Below are 25524 nucleotides of genomic sequence, written 5' to 3'. Positions count from 1 at the left end.
ACACCCTGTGTATGTAGGTTACCTCATACTCACGTAAAAAAAAACACAATATATATCGTATAATATTTAATAATTTATACATCCATGCATTTCTAACACATAAAATCTAAGGATATTTTATTTTGTTATCCCTCTAATAAATAACACTAGGTGCGAACAATATTTTAAGTATCTATCTGTGCATATATTATAAGATCTAAAGTTAACTAACTACTCATAATTTAATTTACTTCAAATTTGTTTTATTGCATCGTAAAACATTTGAACTATCAGTAATATACTAAAAATAGTGTTACATATTAATATAAAATAATATTTTAAGTCCTATTAGTAAAACAATGAAAATAGTTTTAATATAATAATATTTTAAGTTCCATTGGTAATATAATGAAAATAGTATTTATAAAATAATATTTTAAGTTTAATTAATAGTACAATGAAAATAGTATTAAAAAAATTAAGTAACATAGGTGTTGTTATACATTTAATGTTAAGATATGCTTCAATACATAAACTTATAAAATGAAGCTCTCTTGTTTAACCCGCCGACAATTAAATTTTATTTTCATCCTAATACTATAAAAATATTATTGCAATTTATTCATTTCTTCAAACATTTATGAATTCGTTTATTATTTGTATGAATCTGTGTAGTTAACAATCACTTGCATTTAGTCGGTTTGATTTTCTTTTCCCTTTTTTACCTGGATACGAACTTTGACGGATAATGATTAGAGTGTACAATGTACAATTGACATTTTTGCTATTCATACTTTTTTTCTAAATCTAATTATAGTAGTTTTAGCCATCCACTACTTTGTAACCAGGATACAGCGCAAGAGCAAGTATTTTACAGTAAAAGCTCTCTATTCGCGCTTCCATCATTCGCGTTTTCACTATTCGCAGATTTAAAAAATACGATCCAATTTCGATGTTCGCGGGAAATATTTCATTATTCGCGGATCTAATCGGTATATCGGTAGATACACATTCATAAAAAATATTCTAAAATATATTCCAATTTGTAGGCATCCAATCGAATATCCTTTGTAAATGCGCTCTTCCATATTCACGGAACGCTTACCCCGTGAATATGGAGTCTTTATTGTATTATATTGTGTAATAATATTATTTAGATTGCTTTCAAAATGGAATATAAATTTTTTGCTCTCGACTTAGTCCTTAAGCACCTTAGTGTTTAGGGACTGAAGTCTTTGGTGCTGTCTCTAGAAGATCTATTGTACGCAAGGGTTGACAGTACTTTGATTTTTAAACAGATCCGATGCAGTATGGTGCTTCCTTGATTCAGGGATGCCGATACGGCAGACATTAGCTTATTTCACCAATACTGTACAGTATTGAACCACAATAAACAACGATAGACTTATTCCACTATATACATACGTATGTATTATTGAAATGTCTAGTCTGGGAGCTATTTTTTTATGCAAAAATAGTGATGCGACACTATTTATTTCGAAATATGCTTTTAAAACTAAATTAATGTTCATATTAATTTCAAGTGATTCAACTAATACAAAATAAAGGAAAACAATCAGAAATCACACGTAGGTATTATAAAAACTTAAAAGTAATAATAGCGTTTCTTTTATATTTACAAATCTTTGGAACGCGTTGCGTAGGACACACTGACTAGATTTTCACTCGGGTATTAATCCTTTCTTCTTACATCTAGGATATCTAAGATATGTTAACTTATATTATTATATATATTATTATTATTATATCTATATTGAATCTCTTTAATACTGAGATTATATGTTAAAATTAATAATTGTAAACAAAGCTTAATATGAACAAAACATTTTATCATTGTTATAATAAAAAAAATACATTCTTTGTTACAAGCATTTTTCTGCTCATCTATAACTACTGTTTAAGTAGTTTGCAAAACAACATTTGTCATTACTCTAGTTTTAACGTATAAAAATAAAATTAGAAATCCAATAACCAATTATAAAATAGCTGGATGTTTAAATTTTCTTGCAATTAAAATAAGATGTTATAAAGTAGAATAATTTATTATGAATGTAGTATTACAAGATTGCGAGCAGAGTTTCAAGTTAAAAAATATTAATTAAAAACGTGCTTGCTTTGTAGAAGTAAAACCTTCGAAACTAACACATCTCATTTTCTCATAGATTACATCCTATATGTAATACTAATATTATAAAGAGGAAAGATTTGTTTGTTTGTTTGTTTCGAATAGGCTCCGAAACTACTGGACCGATTCGAAAAATTCTTTTTCCATTAGAAGCCGACATTGTCCCTGATGAACATAGGATACTTTTTTTTTTTTTTTTTTATTTTTTTTTGGTTTCATATGTGTTTTAAATGTGTTTTAATGTTTCCGAAGCGAAGCGAGGGCGGGTCGCTATATGTAATAAATACTATTCAATTTTCTCTTTTTCAGTTCGTTTCTCGAGATTCATTTGCGTTTCATTGGCATTAAAATAACAACAGTGCTAATGAAGTTTTGTCTTCAAAATATACTAGAAAAATCTCTCGAGGAATAGATAAGTTGGCGTTTACTTAACATTGCTTAGACATATATAGTTTAAACAAAATTTTATTACATATAAGCCTCTGACACTATTTTGTTGTCAATTTCAAGGCATCCCTTTTATTTTATTTTTTTTAATACTCTTTTTAAATATTTATCAAATAAATAAGGATCATATAACGTAAATCTAAGATATGTTTATAAATAGACCTATACAAATTAGTTATTTAGTCATAATCAACAGAACAATAAGCATCCGTAACATTAAAAATATTAATCATATTAAAATAAGAAAAAATAATAATAATAATAAAGGCGACCGAAGAGCTGGCAGCTACCTTGGACAAGGAATCAGTCTAGCTATTCAAAGGGGGAACGCTGCCAGTATCTTCGGAACCTAGCCTAAAGGGACTCCTTTTAATAATATATTTTAGTTATTAAATTATTATTTTTATTATTTATTATTTAATATTATTAATATTATTTTAATATTATTAATGTAGTATTTAATTTTTAATTTAATATTAGATATTAATTTAAAATAATTAAATATGTATTTCCAATCGTTTAATTTTCTTCGGCATAATTTGAGCACACAGTTGTAGTCTACATTTGAAAAAAAATAACAAAATATTTTTGGAAAATGCTTATAATGTTTATTTTTAAAATTTCGAGTGTTGTTACTTTTTACCTTAAAGTATTTATATTCCTAAAATAATATATTAGTGGGTACTTTTGACTAGACTTCGTTACACCTAAAATATATGTATATTTATATATGTAAATAAATCTTGACTAGGATACTTAACTAGAAAAAGTATTATGGATTAGTATAGATCGTACATCTATACTTTGAGATCAATATTAATTTTCTCCGCTCGGATATAGGTTTATAGATTGCAAAGGAAAAAGCTTTCTTTCTGTTCATTACATACTCTTCGTTCAATAATTTATTTTTTTATTTTTATTTTAGTCTTTTACTTTATACATCTGAAGACATACGTCAAACAACCTTCAATCTTGAACATTAATTATAATTTATACTTAAAATTTGTAAAAATACTTGTATATACATATTTATTTATTGACTGACTAGACATTAAGTGATTTTGACTAGACTTTTTTTGGATTAAGCAGACGATCTTATCTTACCTCTGTTAAGTTCCTACGGTTCACAAAACATGGGCCATAAATGTGCCAGCTTGTGCAATGCGATATTAATCTTAATTGTGATTGAATTACAGCCTACTATACTGTATACTACATTTCAAGTCAGAGTATGTGATTGCTTTGCGGATAAATTTGGAGGATGTTAGTACAAGTCGTGACTGGTCTAAATGACCTACCTACTAAACCTAACATAAATGACTAGAACAATAGTGATGACGAATGCGAATTGTAATTTACAAAATGTATATTTTGTTTTTTTTGTTTATAATCGAATTTATTGAACTATTGATTAATAATTACAAGAAAATGAGACTAGATAAATTGCTGTAAAGATGACTAGAAAATGAGATTACGTAAATTGTTGTAAAGTTCACTAGAAAATGCGACTAGATAAAATCTTGTAAAATAAAAACTAAACCTTATCTATATTTTTAATTCAATCAATTTGACTAGAAATGTTATTGTGGGTTGATGACCATACGGCGCAGCTGATGGTAAGTGGTTACCACCGCTCATGAACGACACAAAGTCCAGGGGCACCGTAAAGCCGCTCCTTATCGCTTGAGACATGAGGTCGAAGTCTCAACCGTATTTTAGGTGTTCCAAGGCCTCAAACGAGGACAGTGATCGTTTCACGGCAGAAATGTGGTAGCTATCCGTGCTGGCCTCACAATACGACCTAACATCAATTAATTACTTTTATGGAATACATTTTGCAGGTCCTCAAATGATTCTGCGTCCGAATACTTTGATTTGAAAAAAATATATAATATTACATGATGCATCTAATGAAAATATCGACCATCTTTTCTTAGAAATTTTCTCCAGTTTAACCTAGAAAGAGACCCTATTTGTCTTTCGCTCTAATAAGTAGGTATGCCAAAATGCGTTTTCCGATTGATAAAAATCTATGGGCACATTTAAAATTCCAGTACTCTAAAAATCTTTGTTCCAACTGGTTGTATCTATATTAGTAAGCAATAGGTAATCAATCACTGAAGTAAATAATAAAGTATTCTTCAGTCATCGCGAGTAGACATAGACATTATTAAAACTATTTTTATCGTTTAATCTCACGTAATTTTTTTTTTAGTATTTTCAGTTCAGACATTTCTAATACTTTACGCTTACACATTTCGTGGCTGCGAACGAGGAAATAATACTGTCGAATTTCAAAACCAGCATAAATGAAGTCGTCGTTTTGAAGTCGTCGTGGCCTAAGGGATAAGACGTCCGGTGCATTCGTGTTGAGCGATGCACCGGTGTTCGAATCTCAGGCGGGTACCAATTTTTCTAATGAAATACGTACTCAACAAATGTTCACGATTGACTTCCGCGGTGAAAGAATAACATCGTGTAATAAAAATCAAACCCGCAAAATTATAATTTGCGTAATTACTGGTGGTAGGACCTCTTGTGAGTCCGCGCGGGTAGGTACCACCACCCTACCTATTTCTGCCTTGAAGCAGTAATGCGTTTCGGCCTGAAGGGCCTATGGGCTTCAGTAACCACTTAACACCAGGTGGGCTGTGAGCTCGTCCACCCACCTAAGCAATAAAAAAAAAATGGTTCAAGTAATGAAATTTCAAATGTGCTATAGATTTCTATCGATCGAAAAGCGCCCAAGACGTTACAGGGTCACCGGAATCGATACGTGCACGGTATATTTTTAGATGCACCTTCGTTGTATGCACCATCTCATCATTTTTTCATAGAGCGTCGCTCACTGTAATAGATTTAAATTAGGTCGATTGTAACTAAGCTCGGATTTTTTATTTATTTATTACTTAGGTGGGTGGACGATCTCACGTCCCACCTGGTGTTCAGTGGTTACTGGAGGCCATAGACATCTACAACGTAAATGGCGCCACCTACCTTGAGATATAAGTTTTAAGATCTCAGTATAGTTACAACGTCTGCCCCACCATTCAAACCGAAACGCATTACCGCTTCACGGCAAAAATAGACAGAGTACCTACGCGTGCGGACTCACAAGAGGTCCTACAACCAGTAATTGCGCAAATTATAATTTTGCGGGTTTGATTTTTACTACACGATGTTATTCCTTCACCGTGGAAGTCAATCGTGAACATTTATTAAGACGTATTTCATTAGAAAAAATTGTACTTGCCAGCGGGATTCGAACACCGGTGCATCACACCGATACGAATGCACCGGACGTCTTATCCTTTAAACATTAAATAAAAAATATAGGGACTACAACGTTTATTTACAACACAGCGGTCATCGTCCAGTTCTGCCGATGTATTTTCGAGTGTTATTTTTGTAATTTGATTGTAAACATGCATTTTTTGTTCCGATTTTATTAGTTAAATGTGTTAAATTATTGATGGTAATTTTAATGTTACGGACGCTTCGTTGCTTTGTTTTTCAGAAGTGCAAAACATAATCTACAAACATTTAATTGCATAAAAGCGTATCCGCCTTGCATGATTTCTTAAAATAAGTATTCTATTTACTAAAACTATAAACTTAAATAACGTAAACTCGAAGAGGGTACTTACATACGAACACATAAAATGTTTTACATTTTAGTGCACGCGTTTCGTGTTTTGGAATGTTGCCGCAGGAAATTATGATATGTACAATGTAGAATTAAGATTACTTAAATCGATAATAATATATTAATAAATCTAACGATCGATCATTTACAAAAGAAATACGCACTAAGTCTACTGTTCGTGTCTGTTAAATCTGTAATTTTATTGCAATGCTTTTTTATTTATTTAAAATTTAATTTTAATGGAATTTAAACTATCAGAGAATCAGGAGATCGAAAGTTTGAGGTTTTAATGTTACGTATTAGATTTGATAAAACGGATTTACCTTTAATTGAAATACATATGGGGCGCATCATGAGCATACGATGTTGCGTAATTGTAAAGTGGGTTTGCAAGCGGCGTGTATGCCGGAAACCTCGGCACAGGCCGCAGTACTCGCCGTCAGCCTTCTATAGCCCCGCCGCCTTCGTCTTCAGATCCCGTCACGTCCAGGCTGCGTGAGTCTTCAGACGAGCAGGACGACGCACAGCGCGTGCGCAACCCTTCCCAATTCAACTCATGTTGTGGAGGGGGAATCTTGTTCCAGAATGCATTGAAGTTCGCGTCTCTGATTGTATCCTATTGAAGTTATTGAGTAAATTAGACGACAATGCGATTGGATTTTACTGCTATTTCATAGTGATATATGACGATCCTGTGCTATCCTGTGTTAGGTTATAATACTCATTGTTAAAATGAAGAAAAAAAAAAACTAATATTAAAAAAAAAAAGACGACGTGCCCGCTGAGTTTCTTGCCAATTCTTCTCAGGACGGAGGCTAGTTTTTGTGAATTGGCGGCAGTTCTTGTTGACGTTCAACAAGTATGTACTTTCATTTATGTTGAATATTTTTTTTGTATTTGATATCCAGCTCACTTCTACCCCAAGGGCGATTAGAACACAGCCACTGTAACAAAGGACTGGAGACTTCAAACAGTGCCACGTATCATCCGGCTTTAGAATGAACTCCCCTCCACGGTGTTTCCCGTGCGCTATGACATGTCCTTCTTCAAACGTGGAGTATTCAATGGCAGGCATTGACTTAGCTCTGCCCTTGGCATTGCTGGCGACGGTAATCACTTATCATCAGGTGGGCCGTATGCTCTTGTGCCTACACAGGCAATAAAAAAAAACAGGAAGCGTTATTTTACGGGTCGACTTATCTGACCATATTAACTAAATAAATGATAGTTAATAACTTTTATTTTCTATTGTTTAGTTGGATTTTCTATAAAAGCATATTTTGTTAGTTTTTTTAAACTATTATTTATGTTTAATTTTTTAGTTGAATTTCAATTTTTGCAAAACATTTTTTATTTTTTTTAAATATTGAATTGTCATCGGTCCTTAATAAGTATACCAAATTTCGAGTTAATCCAACGATTTAGAGGGGGTCAAAATCATGTTCAAAGATTCCGTTACAAACATACATACATACACACGTCTGAAGCTAATAAAAGCGTATTAAAAAAAAAGAACGTTGACAACTCACTTGTTGATATGCGTTGTATTCCGAATGGACTTGTCGGAAAGCTGAAGGCTCTTTTTCGGTTTCATTTTCCGGATGCTCGTGTGCCAACAAGTGCTTCCTCAGATAGGCCTGTCTGCGGAACAGCTTGCCGCATCGCTGACACGAGAACCGGCCAGCGTCGGTTGAAGGAGGGTCTCGTCGCTTAGTGGTCCCCGGCACGCGGGGCTTGTGCCAGCGACGATGGGAGGCTAGGTTAGCTGGACAGTTGAAAACCTGAAAAAATGCTTTCGTCTAAATTTAAAACATTCCACAATGGGACAGTTCTGAATGGCATTCCTGTTTTTAATCAAATATGTACATATTAATAGATACATATGATCATAACGAGAAGCTGAGGACCGGACGAGATGGAAACAGCTCACGAGACTGGCCACGGTCAAGTTTCAGGGACACGACCTTCAGCAATGAAGAAAGCGACGAAGAACAAGAAGAATGATCATAATAATGATGCCGATTTCTGCAACTCGTTCTGCCGATAATTGTTTATTAATACGCCTCTAGGTTGCTGATATATCTCATTTCAGACATAAATGTTCTAGAATAGTCTAGTCCCGACATTCGAGGATGCCATTTACAAAATTTAGTTTAAATTAGAAGATTTGTCACTCGTTAGTCATTGGTTATTTGGTTATCGAGAATTTTGTGAGTTGCTATGGGTTTATCGCACTGCCTTGCACATTTCTACTGAAAACTAATTCCGGTTTGAGGAGTAGGGGACTTTTTTTCGAAAATCTCACTTCTGAGTGACGGAACAAAACTGTAAAGTGACAAAAGAGGTGGGCCGTATGCTCGTCTGCCTACAAGGGCAATAAAAATAAAATAATAAAAAAACTCTGAAATAACATTACACTGATAAAAACTAGATTAAACCGTAAAAGTCTACGACTCGCGAACACAGACCAAAATTAAAAAAAAATATCTTTGATATAATTTTCTTCTATGTAGGTACATAACAAAACAAAACCGAGTATTTAATCCTTTTAATTTTAATGTCGAATTCAAATCGATCACCATTAATATAATTAAAATTTAGAAGACCACACTATAAAAACATTTAACTACCAACCACTCTATGGCAATATATTCCCATGGAAACAAACTGAGTTTTCACAGTTGCACCGCACCCTCGATTTTATTTGTTGTTACAGAGCATTCAACAATTGGCTTCATATCACTATAACGTGATGGAGTGCTAATTGTAATTTAATAAAAAAAATTGAGTGGAAGATAATAATGTATGTGAAAATTTGGAGGAATCAAAATATGTATAACTAGATTTCCATGACGAGGGCACTGAAAATGAACAATAAGTAGTTCCGGAGCATATTAACAGCTCACATGAGTGGTTTCTATCTATTGCTATCGAATTATCCAGCATATTTATGCCGCGAAGCTGTTACACGGTCCGGTTTTAATGGTGAGACAGACGTTTTACATCATAAGCTTCATTTATTTGGACCTCAAGGCTGCGGTTTCTATAAGCCGCAATAACCGTTTAATAAACCAGTCAAACCATTTGCTCGTCTGTGGATCGCAATAAAAATAACAAATATAAATTGATTAATTGTAATACCTTGTCGCATTCAGGGCATCGATATTCGATGTGAACTATGCGTGAGCACCTGTGCTGTGCCAGAGCAAATGCGTCCCCGTATAATCGTCGGCACAATCTACAGATGTACTGCCCCAGTCGATTCTCAATGCTCGCTATCAGAGCTTTGGCTTCGTCTGTAACTTCGACCACATTAAAGGCCGGATCTATATCGCCCTAGAAATAAACACGTAAATGAACATGCAAGCCTAAATATTCACAGTAAATCGCTTCGGTCACAACAAATTGTGACAATTACTTAATTGTGTATCATTTACACGGCTTTTATTGCGGATAAATGAAACGTTAGGTCACTGTTTTAACAAAAAGAAATTACTACGTGTCGTAAGTAGTATTGGAACGGCAATTTATTTCGTGCTTAATGTCCTAAAGGCACACCCTCGAGGAAAGCGTTATGGCTAACCCTTAAAGCAGTTATTACCGCAAAACAGCACAAATACTCGATTTCATACTTGTTTAATTGTCGAAGCGATAAGGAAAAATAGCTTCTCAATTTACCGTAATTGTAAGGTGAAACGTCTAATTAAATAGTACGTTTCGAACTTTGCTGTTCTGTTTTAAAACGATTTTTTAATTTCTAAACAAAAACTTCGTGAAGTAACTCATTTTACTTTAATATTTTTAACGGCCGTCTGGTGTAGTGGTAAGTGACATGGTCACTACATACGGGGGTCGCGGGTTCGAATCCCGCCAAGGGAAGATATTTGTATGATAATTATAAATGTCTTTTCCAGGGTTATGGATGTATATTAAATATATGTATGTGTATAATAAAAATCTTACATTTATTTCCGTTATCTGGTACTTGTAACATAAGTTCTTTACGAACTTATCACGGGACCAGTTAACGTGGCGTGATTGTTAGTAAATATTTATTATTATTTATATTTATTATATATTCATTATTAACATCAAACGTACCTTTCTAACCACTAAAGTTTCGTCTTCGGCTAGATCTCGTATTATTGTTCCAGACACAGGTGAAGTTTTATCCTCATCGAACATCAAACGCCTTACAACTTTACTCTTCTTCAACGGTCCTTGTAGTGGTTTAGGAGATTTTTTCGGTCTTTCTTCCACATCTTTGACTTCAACTACGTCTGGCGAACCTCTTTCGCTTTTCGAAGGTGTCTCAGGTTCCTTTGGTAAACAGGTTTGTAGTTCATCAAAAAATTGTTTCGTGAATTTGAGTTTCTTTGCTTCCGGACTGTCACTATCGTTTGAAATTTCATCGTCAATCTTCCATTTTTCGGATTTTTTATCCGCCTCTTTGATGTCATTGTCTTCGAAGTGTCTCAATAATTTGGGAGATTTATTTTTTATTTCGTCAGGTTTTCTTTTTTGTGCCAGTGGAGGGGTGCATGGTGGGGTGATCGGTGTGCTGGATTTTAGAGAAAGATCGAGAGGCACAACTGGTTCATTGTAGTAGGCCAGATATTGCTGGAGTAGATTGGGATGTTGAGGAGGAATGATATCGTGGAGGTAACTGTTGGATATTCTGAGAGGAGGAGAAGCATACTGGTACAATCTGGAGCTGTTGAGTCGATGGAAATGTGGTAATGCTGCCTCCATGTTCATGCGTGAAGCATTTGGCAGAATTTAAGAAAGCTCATTTCGATTTTTTTCATTTAATCACGTACAAATATTAATCTAAAACAAAACGAAAACAACATTAGAGACTTTTAATGTTACAAGTAATCATATAAAGTGGTCGAGAAAAGTTTTCTGCCGTAACGAGAACAAATAAAGATTTGCTAAAAAGCGTTCGCACGAGGGTGGACGAGAGCCACATTTCTTTGATTGTAACAACCGCTTTCGCGTTACCGAAATTCTTTTCTTTATTTTCCAACTAGAACACGTAAAAAGGAACATTTCATAGAAGACAAGTGCACTATTTCATTTTAGATAGTTACTAGTGGTCCCACAGTAGTCGAAATTCGACTATAATTAATTGGAATTGTAAGTTTGTACACTATTATGATTGTATTTTATACTTCTATAATCACAAATTTCGCCAAGACTACACTATAAAAAATATTAATAAAGACAAACAATATTTAATCTATTCTCAATTTGACCACAGACGTCAAGAACAAAACTTTGAGAATAAATAGTATGCATGCGTGTTTGCGTCAAATATGTAGTGTGTGTAATGTTTTCTTTATTGATTTAACGTATCTTTTATGTATTATTTAAAAAAAAATTATTAGCATTGTGCACTTTTCTTCTCTATATTCTTTATAAGTGTGGAAAATTTCATACTCCTCCGTCCGCGCAATTTTCGTAAAAAGGGATACAAAGTTTTTGCTTCACGTATTAATATATAGATAATTTGAAAGACCAATAAATAAAATGTCTTTAAAAAAAATTAATACAAATGTCTAATTATGCAACTGTCAATGAATACAAAATGTTGAACTGTTCGTAATTTTATTACAGCCGTAATAGGTTCGCATATTGACAAAATAATCCTTAGGTTGGTTTACAACGAGGATTGGGGGAGTACAGTTTGTCCACGCCGGTTAATTACCGCGGAGATCAGAACTCCCACGGTAACCCTCCGGTTTACCCTAACAATTGAACTGTATATAGAGACATAGCGAATTCTGTAACATAAATAATCGACCTAGAGCAGTACGATCTGGTTTTGTGGGAGTCGCAAAATGCGACATTAAAACTCACTTTTGAATAGACCGCATCTAGGTATTTTACCTTATTGAAAACCAATTGTTATTACAAAGTAAATTCCTCCCATATTTAACTGCCTTTAAAGAAGGAAGAGGTTATTCTACTTATTTCTAGTATATTTTTATTTATCACAGAACTTTTTTCTAGGTGACTTCGATGTTTTTTGTAATAATATCTTTGAAAGCCAGTGTTTCTGACGTCGTCCCATTTAAATTTAATCAAGATCGATCCAACCAGTTGTTATTGAGTTACCTATACTTAATAACGCATTATGTATTTAGACTAGATTAATGATATTATATTTAATTTTGATCAAGTCGGTTTTATATTTTGTTAAAATTTTGTATTACCGGACATAAAGACAGTAAAACTCGTACCTGTTCCACTTTTCACTAATCCCTAAGCGGTTTTAAACAAAGAATCAGTAGGTACAACTCTTACCCGTGCCACTTTTCACTAATGCCTATACTGATTTAAACGGTTAACCTGGTAAGGTTGGTAAGGCTAGTGAAAAAAAAGAAGAAAATAAATAAATTGTGGGTAGTTATGAATAGTCGATAACGAAGCCTTTAAGTGTTTACTAGCCCACTCGATTAGCGATCAACAGTACTTTTTACAATTAAATATTCTTCCATTCACCAACCATGTATTCATACATCAAACGAGTTCAACTTTTTTTTATTGCCCTTGTAGGCGGACGAGCATACGGCCCATTTGATGGTAAGTGGTTACCGTCGTCCACGGACTTCAGCAATGCCAGGGGCAGAGCCAAGCCGCTGCCTACCGTTAAGTACTCTCCACCAGCCTCGTTTGAAGAAGGACATGTCATAGCGCTCGGGAAACACCGTAGAGGGGAGCCGATTTGAATGCCTGAACCAATTTTATTTAAACGTGACCTTTATAGAGAATAAGGTGTTTAGCAAACTAGAAGAGATGAAATATTTTCACGGAAGCTTCATCAAAACACGTGCGCCTGGTTACGTAGGTATAAAAAAAAACAACAACACTTGAATGTAATAACGTAATAGATAGAATAATGTAATTAATAAAGGGTTTAGAAATTACCATAATTGTATGGCTCGATAATGGTTCGTTTCGGAACGCCTTGAATAGTCAAATTACAGCGTCACCTATGGTAGTTAAGGCGTAGCTCACCACACACCATGGTTGTCTTTAAGGCGTTAAAGTTTGATTAAGACGATAAAATTAACGACAATTTAAACAATACTCATAGATAAAATGGAATTTAATTTACTGTTGTCCTCAGAGCACGCGAGCGTTTGTACTTTTTTATTTTTTTTATTTATTTTTTTATTTATGTACACACAGAAAAGAAGACATAATACAGAGTATTTTATTGCAGTTATATACAGTTTTTTATTGCTTAGATGGGTGGACGAGCTCACAGCCCACCTGGTGTTAAGTGGTTACTGGAGCCGATAGACATCCACAACGTAAATGCGCCACCCACCTTGAGATATAAGTTCTAAGGTAACACGTATAGTTACAACGGCTGCCCCACCCTTCAAACCGAAACGCATTACTGCTTTACGGCAGAAATAGGCAGGGTGGTGGTACCAACCGCGCGGACTCGCAAGAGGTCCTACCACCAGTAATAAGTAAGTAATAAGTCATCGTTCTGTTTATTAATCGTGGTTTTTGTTGTACCGATTTAGATACCGACCTCATGTCTCAAAGCCCAAGTCTCATTGCGATTTACACCCACCGATAACACCTCAACATTATCAGAGTCGGTTTCGTGAATTTGAAATTGCTTACTGAGAAAATATTTAATTTTACAGAAATTACATATTAATATCTAAAAACTGGTGCTATAATAGTTAGTGCACGTGTCGCTACAGTAATTAATGCCTTCCGGCTTAAAAGGTGCTAAAGCCGTTGTACCTACTATAAAACTGACACTTTGAAATTTGTCATAACGTGCGTGGCGGCATTTACGTCGTGGATCTCTATGGGCTTCGGTCTTACACCGGTCGTGCCGCGAGCAAGCAAGCAATGAGAAAACGCGCTTTCATAACGACCCGATCAATTTTTTAAATAAACTTTTGTCATATTACCGACCTTGTGATTTTTAGATCAAAGTAATAATACTGATGTTTTTCTTTTTTTTACCTTTGCTGATAGCCTTGAGAAGCTATTTCAGCCATGCCCTAACATGTAGGTGAGCTCACGGGGTTCAAACCGGGAGTGTTGCTAACACTGACCCTAGCAAGAGCAGTGCTTCGCAGAATCTACCACCGGATCGGAAACGCGACCCACTGAGAAGATCCGGCGAGAAACTCAGTGGGCTAACTGTACTAATCTCATCTGTCCGTATGGAAGTTTTAAAGTCAATCAGACCTCATGAAGTTGTACAGAATTGTAGTTGTAATAGAGTTAAGTACATGGATTTTTTTATTGCTTAGTTGTGTGGACGAGCACGCAGCTCATTTGGTGCTAATTGGTACCCAGAACCCATAGATAACAACGTAAATGCCGCCACGCAAATTTAAACATAACTTTAAATGTTTTAAAGTATCAGTTTTACAGTAACCTACCCTTTAAATCGAAAGGCATAACCCGGCTTTACGGCAGAAATAGGCAGGGTGGCTATATCTACCCGTGCAGGCTCACAGAATGTTCTACCACCACAAGGGCCTACCCCAATCTATACTATATAATATTATAAAGCTGAAGAGTTTGTTTGTTTGAACGCGCTAATCTTAGGAACTACTGCTCCGATTGGAAAAATTCTTTCAGTGTTAGATAGTCCATTTATTGAGGAAGGCTATAGGCTATAATATATAACATCACGGTAAGACCAATACAAGTGGAGCACCAATAAAGAATGTTTCAAAATAGGGGTTTAAATAGCTCCTTAACATTCTATGATTCAAAAATATTTTCACTTTCTACGTAAATACGTAGATTAGCGTTATGCCAAAGTAACTATTCCACGCGGACGGAGTCGCGAGCAAAAGCTAGTATACCTTAACGATAAATTCAAGTCAAGCTAACAGAAGCACGAAAAATAAATTAAAATCCGAAAAAAGGTGTAAAGACTGAGGTTACGTAATACTCCCCATTAGAATTCACCCTGTAATTGGAATTCACCGAGTCCAAACGAAATTACGATTATTAAAAGTGAACGGAACACTCGACTGACCACCGTACGTACGTACGACCAGCCGTCCTTTTTATTGTCTTAGATTAAAGAATATTAGAGTAAAGCATACTTAGAATAAAGCAACAAAAAGTATTTGATCAGACTCAAAAAATACGCAATAATGTATACATATTTAAATTCAGTTTCAGTAGTTTCGGCATATAAAAAATTTTAAACGTAAATTAAGATTGATCGGTCTAGGAAGTGATTTTTAATTTGTTTTTTTGCAATTTTTGTTAATTATATACTCGTAATAATTAATTTTTACATAGTCGATTTTAGTTGCGCTAAATGTATGAACCTCCCACGCTTCAACAACTCGAACGCTAATCAATTTACGATGACACTTACATTCCTCCCACTGCCTCACAGTGCGAACTACTTAAAAAAGTTAATACTCTATTGCAAAAACAACCCGCGTATATACGCCAAGAACGCGGTTTGCTTCATTCAATTCGGTTGTTTCTTTTAATAATATTATTTTAAATTTATAAAGCATGAAATTTGAAGGAGTTTTAAATTCAAACTGAGTCTTTTTTATCGATACCAAAAATGCTTGCAGAGATTTGACACCTTACCTGTTTCAAACATCTTGTAGAATATACATATAAGAGAATTTTCATCAGATCTAACTGAATTTAAACTGAGTTGATATTATTCCTTACATAAAATTCACCAATCAGCATTTCTTTGTTTTTTGTTTATCAAATTTAATTTGACACGTCTTTATAGTATGTAGTGCTTCAACAAATTATTTCACAAGAGTAAAAAAATGCAAAAAAAAACACAGACAATTGAATAAGTTACAACGTAGTTTTCAGTTGTACATTTATTAAGAAGCATTTGGAATAAAATGAATGTTTTTCTTTGGCGTTACAGAGTGACGTCACGAAAAACCAACCCTTTCTTGGTAAGTAAATCTGCGCCGGTATAATCAAAGCGAAACATCGAAAAGCGTGCATTTGCTACCAACGCAGGTGCGTGTGGAGGGTGTTACTATGGCAAGAAAACTAAATGTGACTCATACCTTGGCCTGGTCCACCGCTGACTCAGTTCCCGACACCCCGTGCACCAGTCGGTGACTTTACAAAATAATAATAATTTAAAAAATGGAATTAAAACGATGTGCGACAAAAGAAAACTGATTTAAATTTTGAATGGTTCGGAGTTTGAATTTTTCGAAGTTTACGACGTTCGGTCGCCGGTGTTTGTTGGCTGGGGTGCGCGGTGGTCCGCTCTGCAGGGCGGTCGGGACAGGACTGCCATCACCTCGGAACAGGGTGCGGCACCCTGACGCGTGCGGTACCACGGGCCGCAGGCGCGCACCCCTACATAGGGCGTCCTGTTTAGATATACATTTTTTTATCACAGACTATCACAATAACTATTATTATTATAATAATTGATGATCGTACGTGATTAGCTTTACGTGAATATTTTCTGTAAAATAATAGGATAACAGTTGTGAAAGAAAATGTTGAATACTATATTATTTTTTTGTTACTGTATTTGTGAAGTCTAATTAAAAACTCACGCGTTCGCCATTAGTCCTTGCAAGCGTGTCTGGAGCGGCCCCCATACAAGCCGCAAGTGTCTACAAGTTTTTTAACCTTAACTATGGAAGGTGAGCTCATTGAACAATGATGAAAGATAAAACCCGCATATTGATGGAGTACCTTGTTTTCTCACTCAATCGACTTGATATATTCGAGATCGAATGAAATGTGTAACAGAACTGTTTGGTTAAAAGAATGACCTTTGACCCTAGGTTTAATATGTTATATGCAGATTTATGCAACTACAGAGTCCAAGAAGAAGTGCGTATAAGTGTGATTTATGTCGTCTATCTCTTAATACTAATTTACAAGTAAGTTCGACTTTTAAATAAAAATGTGAGTTCCAAAAGTAGTTGCTAATTACGAATTCCATCATTGAACTTGACAATTCCTTATCTCATACCTACTCTGTTGAGCGTATTATTGTACCTATTATGACATTTTTAAATCAACATTCCCTCTATTCCGAAAACAAGAGGTATATTCAAAAAGGGTATCTCTTTTATTGTCTGTTTTAACATAGCGTTAATTTATATTTTGATGAATAAAAAACCTATCATGATAACTGTCTGTTTTGAAAATTTGAGAATAAAATCAATTTGATTGATTTTAAAATTCGTATCGTCTCTAGATTTATGGTCATAAAAAAAGATGCTGGTTCACGCTAAAATAAACAATACTAATAAAAACAAAATAGAAAAAGATTTGATAAAATTATTTTCAAGAATATTTAAGGAAAAATAAGAGATAGATAGTTGGGCGGGTCAAGTCTCCGCCCGCCCGAAAGTTCCGCCCAAACGACTGCCGACCCGCCCACTTCACCGCCCATCCTTAGAGCCTCAATTCAATGGGACCTTCGTGCACTAGCATTATTTAAACATAGGTTATTTCATAATGACGTATTATTAAGCGAAGGAAGATGCTACATGGATTTAAACTAGAATTAAATATGACCATAGTCGCTACTTACCGAGTTAAATATACTCATTTCTTACATACATAATATATTTTCTAAGATATTTTCTGATCATTCATTGAATGGGTAATTTATACGAAATATCAAAGTGATACAACCCAACAGAGAAATCAAAATTTCACCATCGAACTTTAATTATTCGTTCACTATTTACTGGGCATTTTTCAACAAATGACATAATTTATCATACAATACTTTGAAAATAATATAGTAATATCAAGACGTACAGAATGATATGTGGTATGGAAGATTTATGCGTGCGAGTTCTGCTTAACATTTCCGAACAATTGCTAAGATAGAGCGTAAAAGTTCTTAGCTTCAATTATTTTAATAATTTTGCCTAAAATATATATTTATACAGTTGTTCAAGCAAGCAATATGTAGGTACATTGTAATGTTTACGCCCATTTTTCTGAACTCCTGAATGGATCTCCCGATTCTGAGAATGTCTAGAATATAGCCGCTACCAACGGCTAGGTTTATTAAAATCTGATCTAAGGTCTTAAGTATAGTTACAAAGGCTGCCCCACCCTTCAAACCGAAACGCATTACTACTTCATGGCATAAATAGCCAGGGTGGTGGTACCTATCCGCGCGGACTCACAAGAGGTCCCACCATCAGTAAACCAGTATCACAAAATGAATTAGAATAGTTATTGCAAAATGATAAAATTAAATTTATTTTCAATTAGGTACTTACTTGTTAATACTGTAAGCGATCTGAAATAGCTACTAAACATTCAGAAGAATAAATGTTTGTTTATATGATAATAAAATCTTCGTTATTCTTTTTATAACTTCAAAGTAAATTAATAGTATTTAATCTCTATTCATATTTTGTCTTATATCTAATCTATATACGTATGTATGTACGTATTAGCGAGACTCTCATAATTGGGTGTAATTCAATCCACGATTCAGTTAACTCAGTACAGAGGGCGAAGCTCTGTGCAATCAGCGCCATTGTTGAATCAAATACAAGCTACGTTGAGTATTTTGCCTGAATTAGCTTAATAAACGTCTACTGGTTGTTTAAATGCATATTTCAAAATTAAATGAATGTTTTTATTTGGGGGTTTTTGTCCACCCGTTGCTTGCTTGGAGTGATCGCCTGTTAAGTATACTTTTGCGTTAGATCTTTAGCATTTTTGTGCTATTTTGATATTTAATCGACTTCACTCCTGTTGTTTTACAATAAGCGCGTACATTCAGTTTTATAAAAAAACAATCTTCACTTTATATAAATACTTATAATTAAAGTGGATTACGTTTATTGAACTTTAAGTACAAAGAAAAACTCGAGATTCGGTAAAACTATATATTATGCTAATCTATATATTAATACGTGAAGCAAAAACTTTGTATCCCTTTTTACGAAAATTGCGCGGGCGGAGGAGTATGAAATTTTCCACACTTATATAGAATATAGAGAAGAAGTGCACAATGCTAATATTTTTTAAAAATAACGCACAAAAGATACATTAAATCAATAAAGAAAACATTACAGACACTACATACCATGTATTTGACGCACACACGCATGCATACTATTTATTATCAAACTTTTGTTCTTGACGTTTGTTGTCAAATTGAGAATAGATTAAATATTATTTGTCTTTGTTGATATTTTTATAGTGTAGTTTTGGCGAAATTTGTCATTATAGAAGTATAAAATACAACCATAATAGTGTACAAACTTACAATTCCAATTAATTATAGTCGAATTTCGACTACTGCGGGACCACTAGTATAACAAATACGAAGAATGAATTAACATATTATGCTACTTTTATAACATACTAGCGACCCACCCTCGCTTCGCTTCGGAAACTGTAATTTATTATTGATTTCTCCACTATTTAATGGATGTTATTATACATACAAACCTTCCTCTTCAATCACTCTATCTATTAAAAAAAACGCATTAGAATCCGTTGCGTAGTTTTAAAGATTTAAGCATACATATAGGGACAGAGAAAACGACTTTGTTTTATACTATATAATGATAATAAACATAGCCTACAGTCAACACAGAACCTAGGATCCACAAATCCCCTGCAACGTCCGGTACTAACTGCAGCGTGCCAACGACCTAAACAAATAGCAACCATACCACATCAATTCACGTAGCCCTTATGTTAAAATCATTTAGGTCTATTTTAAGTTCAATTGAGTGCTTTTAAAGTTGTATCAAAGTCGAGTACAGCCGGAACCGAGAAGCCGTACTCAGACACGCGCCGGAAACTGCGCGGGCGCATCCTTAGGTGTCACTTACTGCTGTCGGCGGTAATTGAATAAGTACTCGATGTATCGATTACACGGTACTTAATGTACTTATATTGTATTTGAACAGATGGTGATTTTATTTGGTACTATTAAGAAACAAGTAAATATTTATAAAAATAAAATCAATATTGAATACATATACAAAATAATAATCATCGGAATCGGTTGGCGTAATATTGAGTTTTGAGTTATTCTTCTAATTGTCGAGCGCGTACTTAATGCAAATTTAATACTTATATGGTTTTCTCATGTATACCATTATTAGAACTGGACTAAATTGAAATGAGACTACACAGGAACGGTCAGCTTTCTAATAAAAAAAGAATCCTCAAAATCGATTCACCCAGTCAAAAGTTATGAGCCTCCCACCTTGAGATATAAATTCTAAGGTCTCAAGTATAGTTACAACGGCTGCCCCACCCTTCAAACCGAAACGCATTACTGCTTCACGGCAGAAATAGGCGGGGTGGTGATATCTACCCGCGCGGACTCACAAGTCTACCTGTGCTCCTACCACCAGTAATGAATATTTTGTTTTCCATTAATTTATGGGAAAGACTGGTGTCGCTCACCGTAGGCAACGTGTGCACGGCTCAAGAGCGCATTGTCATCGAGTGTTGCACTGTTCCCATGCCTTGTCCGGAGCACTTGTTAATTCACACGCTCGTTATGTGTAACAGTATTTATTCCTCGAACAGTTTTATTAATTACGAACCGCATTTCTAAATTGGCAGTTTTATAATTTATACAACGAATTGTTTTGCGCGCGTTACGTACCGTGGAAATCTTATACGTTTAAACGAGCAATTCTTGTATATTAATATATATGTATATAATCTGAATCTCGGAAACGGCTCCAACGTTTCATAAAATTTAGTATACAGGGGATTTCGGGGGCGATAAATCGATCTAGCTACGATTTATTTTCATAAAATATTGTTTTATTCGTGTTTTCAATAATCAACTCTTCCCGACATCTATTGGCGAATAATAATACTATTTTTCTTAATTGAGAGCAACTAACCGCTTTAAAAACAAAACAAGATGGCGTTATCAAAAAAAAAAAACCGAGCATCATCTAGTTAATGATAAATTGTAAAACAGAAACTCGAAATTAACTAGCCGGTATGGTCAGTAACATCTAAATAAACAACCGTCCTCGTCGAAGTTGTCGATAACGTCGATAACAACGAATAATTCGACATGCGAACTAACCCATAGACACACATAGCCCACTGTTGGTCGCGATACCGATCCGGTGGAAGATTCTGCAAAGCTCTTGCTAGGGTCAGTGTTAGCAAATTCTCTCAGGTCGAGCCCGTGAGCTCACATACACGTGCGGGCGTAATTGAAATAGTCCCATATGCTACCAGAAAAAATGTATTTTACATTGTTATTAACATAGGTCATTCATTGCTTTTGATACACATGCGTGTCTATCAATGAGAGCTAACAAAAAATGTTTGGGGGCACGGCTTTAAGAATGATTGCTTTAAAGTTGCATATCTCATTCGTTTTCTCAATTTCTATCATACTTCTTCGTCTATTCCTGTTGGCAACGCCGCGAAAACTACGAATCTAATTCGCGCAGTGCTCACAACAATGTATGTCCAGTATTATGCTGATTTGATATTCGACTTTATATCATTGAAGATATTCTTCAACTTTCCTCGTGGGAAAATGGGCATCGCGATCGAAAGGACGCTTGCAATCGATGGGTTCGATTGTCGCGTACCTATTTAATTGTTTCCTTTTTGTTACCTCATAATAGGGATGTGATGAGGTACGCGCGAGCAGGTGGTATTACATAATTACCCTCGTGGTAATTGGATGTGAACTACGCGTGTATAAACTGGTAATAAGAATATATATTTGTAAAAGCGAATTTACAGTTTCACTTGAGAGTGAAATCTTCAAAATTTTCAGAATTATTTTTTTATACACTGAACACGATTATGATACAATCAGAAAGCGTAATTGTACAGTAATAAATATTTGGCTATATATTTGTTAATTTAGCTTTAGGTACTTAAGTAATATTTTTGCTATTATTTTTGTTCAAACTTAATTTCCTATAGAATTATCAATCTGTAATAAATATGACCAATATTTAATAATACGTATCTAATAGTATTGCTATTCTACAAAATTAATAATTGGACGTTTGTCTTTATTGCCAAAATGCTTTGAAATATAAGTAGATATCATTTGTTTTCAATGTTCAATTTTATAAGTTGCAAATTTCGAAATTTTTATAGTCCGAACTTATAGTAAGTAACCTTATAGTAACTTATAATAACCTACGGGTTTTGCAAATAAAAGCAAAAAAGCTCTTATCTTTTTCTTTTTTCCCCTGCCTATGCTGATAGCCCTGAGAGGCTATTTCAGCTTCACCCTGACATGTAGGTAAGCTCACGGGGCTCAAACCGGGAGAGTTGCTAACGCTGGCCCTAGCAAGAGCAGTGCTTCGCAGAATCTACTACCGGATCGGAAAACCGACCCACTAAGAAGATCCGTCGAGAAACTCAGTGGGCTGTGTCTGAGGGTTGTCTGGTTTCAATAGCCATTATGTATAATAATAAGAATATTCTTGATTATGATAGTTATGACCTACAATGACCAAGTCACTATGTCTATGGGTTAATTCACTCGTCGAGCCCTTAGCGCTAGCGACGGGCTCGACGAGGACGGTGGCCGGGGCTCTTATCGGAAATTTTACCGTTATATCAAGTTTCGGATATCGATTCGGAAACCACCCCGTAAATCTGTGTAGGGTGCGCACACGCCGGCTCGTCGGCCAATCGGAGGCGGCCTCGCGACAGATGCGCACGCCACTCTATTGTCCTCCCGTCTATTGTTCGCAGGATAAAAGCTAGGGTGGAAATGTGTGAGAGCAAACATGTGAGCCAAACATTACTTCACTGTCATTAAAAACGGTTGAAGCTTTATCAAACATCGTAGTTCCCATAGAACGGAATTGCCGTTCATTAATTTGCAATTATTTTTTTTTTTGTTTCCCTACCTAAGCTGAGAGCCTTGAGAGGCTATATCAGCATAACCTTAACTACTAGGTGAGCTCATGGGGATCAAACCTGATGACGTTGCTAACACGAACTCTAGCAAGAGCCGTGCTTCGCAGAATCTACCACCGGATCGGAAACGCAACCCACTGAGAAGATCCGGCGAGAAACTCAGTGGGCTGTCTATGGCTTAATTATTTTGTAATTGATAAAATTGATACTATAATGGAAATGTCAAAGAAAATTAGTACACTTATTCATTCACTTCCATCATTGAAATTCGAAGTCATCAATTTCAACGTGGATGTCACATAGCATGATATTTGTTGTATGCCGAAGCAAGCTACAAAACCGCGTGCCAGTTCGAAAAATAACCAGAGTCCCAAGAAGAATCAGCGAAACAAACTCACCAAAAAAACCTTTAATTCATTACTTAGTCTATAAAATACAAAATATTGAAGTCGGTGATTTCGGAACAAAGCGTTCTTGCAAGCACGTTCGGTCTTTTAATTCATAACCATAGTCAAGTTAGAAAAAAAGCATAATGTTACTGTCTCTATTTGTCTGTAGGCTGAACCGATTCTGAAAAGACTTTTGTTGGCGGGTAGAAGATTTCTACGAGAATAATCAAGACTATTTTATTTCGGAAATATTTGGTAAATTTGCGTGTGCACACTAATTACTGGTGTGTCGACAACAGTCGTGACTTCTGGATACCTCTCACCCTTGGAAGACTTCAGAAAGAGTTGGATTTTAATATCGAAGTTGAGGAATGCGGATAGAAATTTATCGATATTCAAAAGAGTTATGTCTATTTGACCTTTGATATCTTCCCTTCTGATATTCGTTAAATTTGAACTTGTTTATCAGTACCTGGTTGCTATGGAGACGCGCCCTCACCCCGTGCTGGCCCGTGTCTGCAGGTGTGCTCGTGGATTTAATCAACTGATTGGGACTGACAGTCGGACATCAATGCATCTCTCTGCATTAGGGGAACCCAATTTATCAACGAAAATATATGGCGTGTAACTGTGTTAGCTAAAACGGTTCCATTCCGTATTGATATTTCACGCTACTTTCTATAAAATCAAAACACAACGAAACAATGGCAATATGCACGTTAATACGATAAAAAGTTCATTTTTATAAGCGACTAGCGGCCCGCTCCGGCTTCGCTCGGGTCTTTAACAACAATTTCAAAATAAAAAATGATAATACACACACTTTGACCCTTATATTTGCGTCAGGTTTCTAAAAATAGAAAATTATAAAGGTAGGTAGTTTGAATAATAATTATTATTTTAATAAACTTTTATTTTCATTTAAATAATATTTGTTTTTATCTATTTTTTTTTATTTTTATATTATTATTTTTCTAATTTTCGTAACATTATTGGAGTTTTAGTAAGGATCCCTAATTTAAAAAAAAAAAGAATAATGCCTATGTCACTCGGGGATAGTGTAGCTTCCAAACAGTGAAAGAATTTTTCAAATCGGTTCAGTAGTTTCGGAGCCTATTCAATACAAACAAAAAAACAAATCTTTCCTCTTTATAATATTAGTATAGATTAGTTAGTAGTAATATGGGACCATTAAGAAAATTCCCTAGGGTGGAACATGTCATATAAACATGAATGATTTCCTTTTTTCTTTTTTTTTAAAGCACGCACCGTTTACTCGACATAATAGTGAAGCAATTTACGAACTCATAGGCGATTGGTTAAAAAAAAGCAGCGATAGTCGGCCATGACAATGTAAAAACGTGAAAATGGACCGGTGCAGTGAGCGCACGTGGCGGGCACGCGCCGCGACGCTTTTGCCTCCGAACGTACCTTAAAGGACCGTTGACAGAACAAATGTTTATTTCATTTTACAAACTGATAATACTCTTAAGTGGAATTCCAATGTAAAAGTTTTTTCTTATTGCCTAGATGGATGGATGAGCTCACAGCCCGCCTGGCGTTAAGTGGTTACTGGAGCCCATAGACATCTACAGCGTAAATGCACCACCCACCTTGAGATATAAGTTCTAAGGTCTCAGTATAGTTACAACGGCTACCCCACCCTTCAAACCGAAACGCATTAATTACTGCTTCACGGCAGAAATAGGCGGGGTGGTGGTTCTTTCCCGTGCGGACTCGCAAGAGATCCTACCACCAGTAAAAACCAACCAGTACGGTGATTTCATCCAGACACAAAAATACAAGAAATGAAAGCTAGCTAGCTATGTGTTTCAAATATTAAATTTTAATATTTCACGTTTCAGATCACACTCAGCATTTTTGTCAATGATAAATTTTATGCTTTATGTAATCCGGTTTAATTGAATTTGTGCTCTCCCACGTCAGTTTCCCTGTACTTATGAATGAATAGTTTAAGGCCATTGTATGTGAAACATTAGTTGTTAGTTCAGTTAGTGAGTAGCGTGGATTTT

General features: G+C 35.1%; 1 protein-coding gene across 1 annotated transcript; it reads right to left on the bottom strand.

Moving 5' to 3' along the window:
- Positions 1-53: 53 nt before the first annotated feature.
- Positions 54-16515, bottom strand: LOC114249318 (uncharacterized). Its single transcript, XM_028182840.2, has 5 exons — positions 16280-16515; positions 10320-11048; positions 9360-9554; positions 7748-7999; positions 54-6834 (listed from the first exon to the last, which is right to left on the bottom strand). Exons 2-5 carry the CDS (start codon positions 10974-10976, stop codon positions 6658-6660), a joined length of 1281 nt encoding a protein of 426 aa, XP_028038641.2. The 5' UTR covers positions 10977-11048; positions 16280-16515; the 3' UTR covers positions 54-6657.
- Positions 16516-25524: the final 9009 nt, after the last annotated feature.

The sequence above is a fragment of the Bombyx mandarina genome, chromosome 25, assembly GCF_030267445.1.
Source record: "Bombyx mandarina strain Sakado chromosome 25, ASM3026744v2".
Lineage (NCBI taxonomy): Eukaryota > Metazoa > Arthropoda > Insecta > Lepidoptera > Bombycidae > Bombyx > Bombyx mandarina.
The sequence above is the reverse complement of the archived record's forward strand: the minus strand, read 5'-3'. Positions and strand labels throughout refer to the sequence as shown.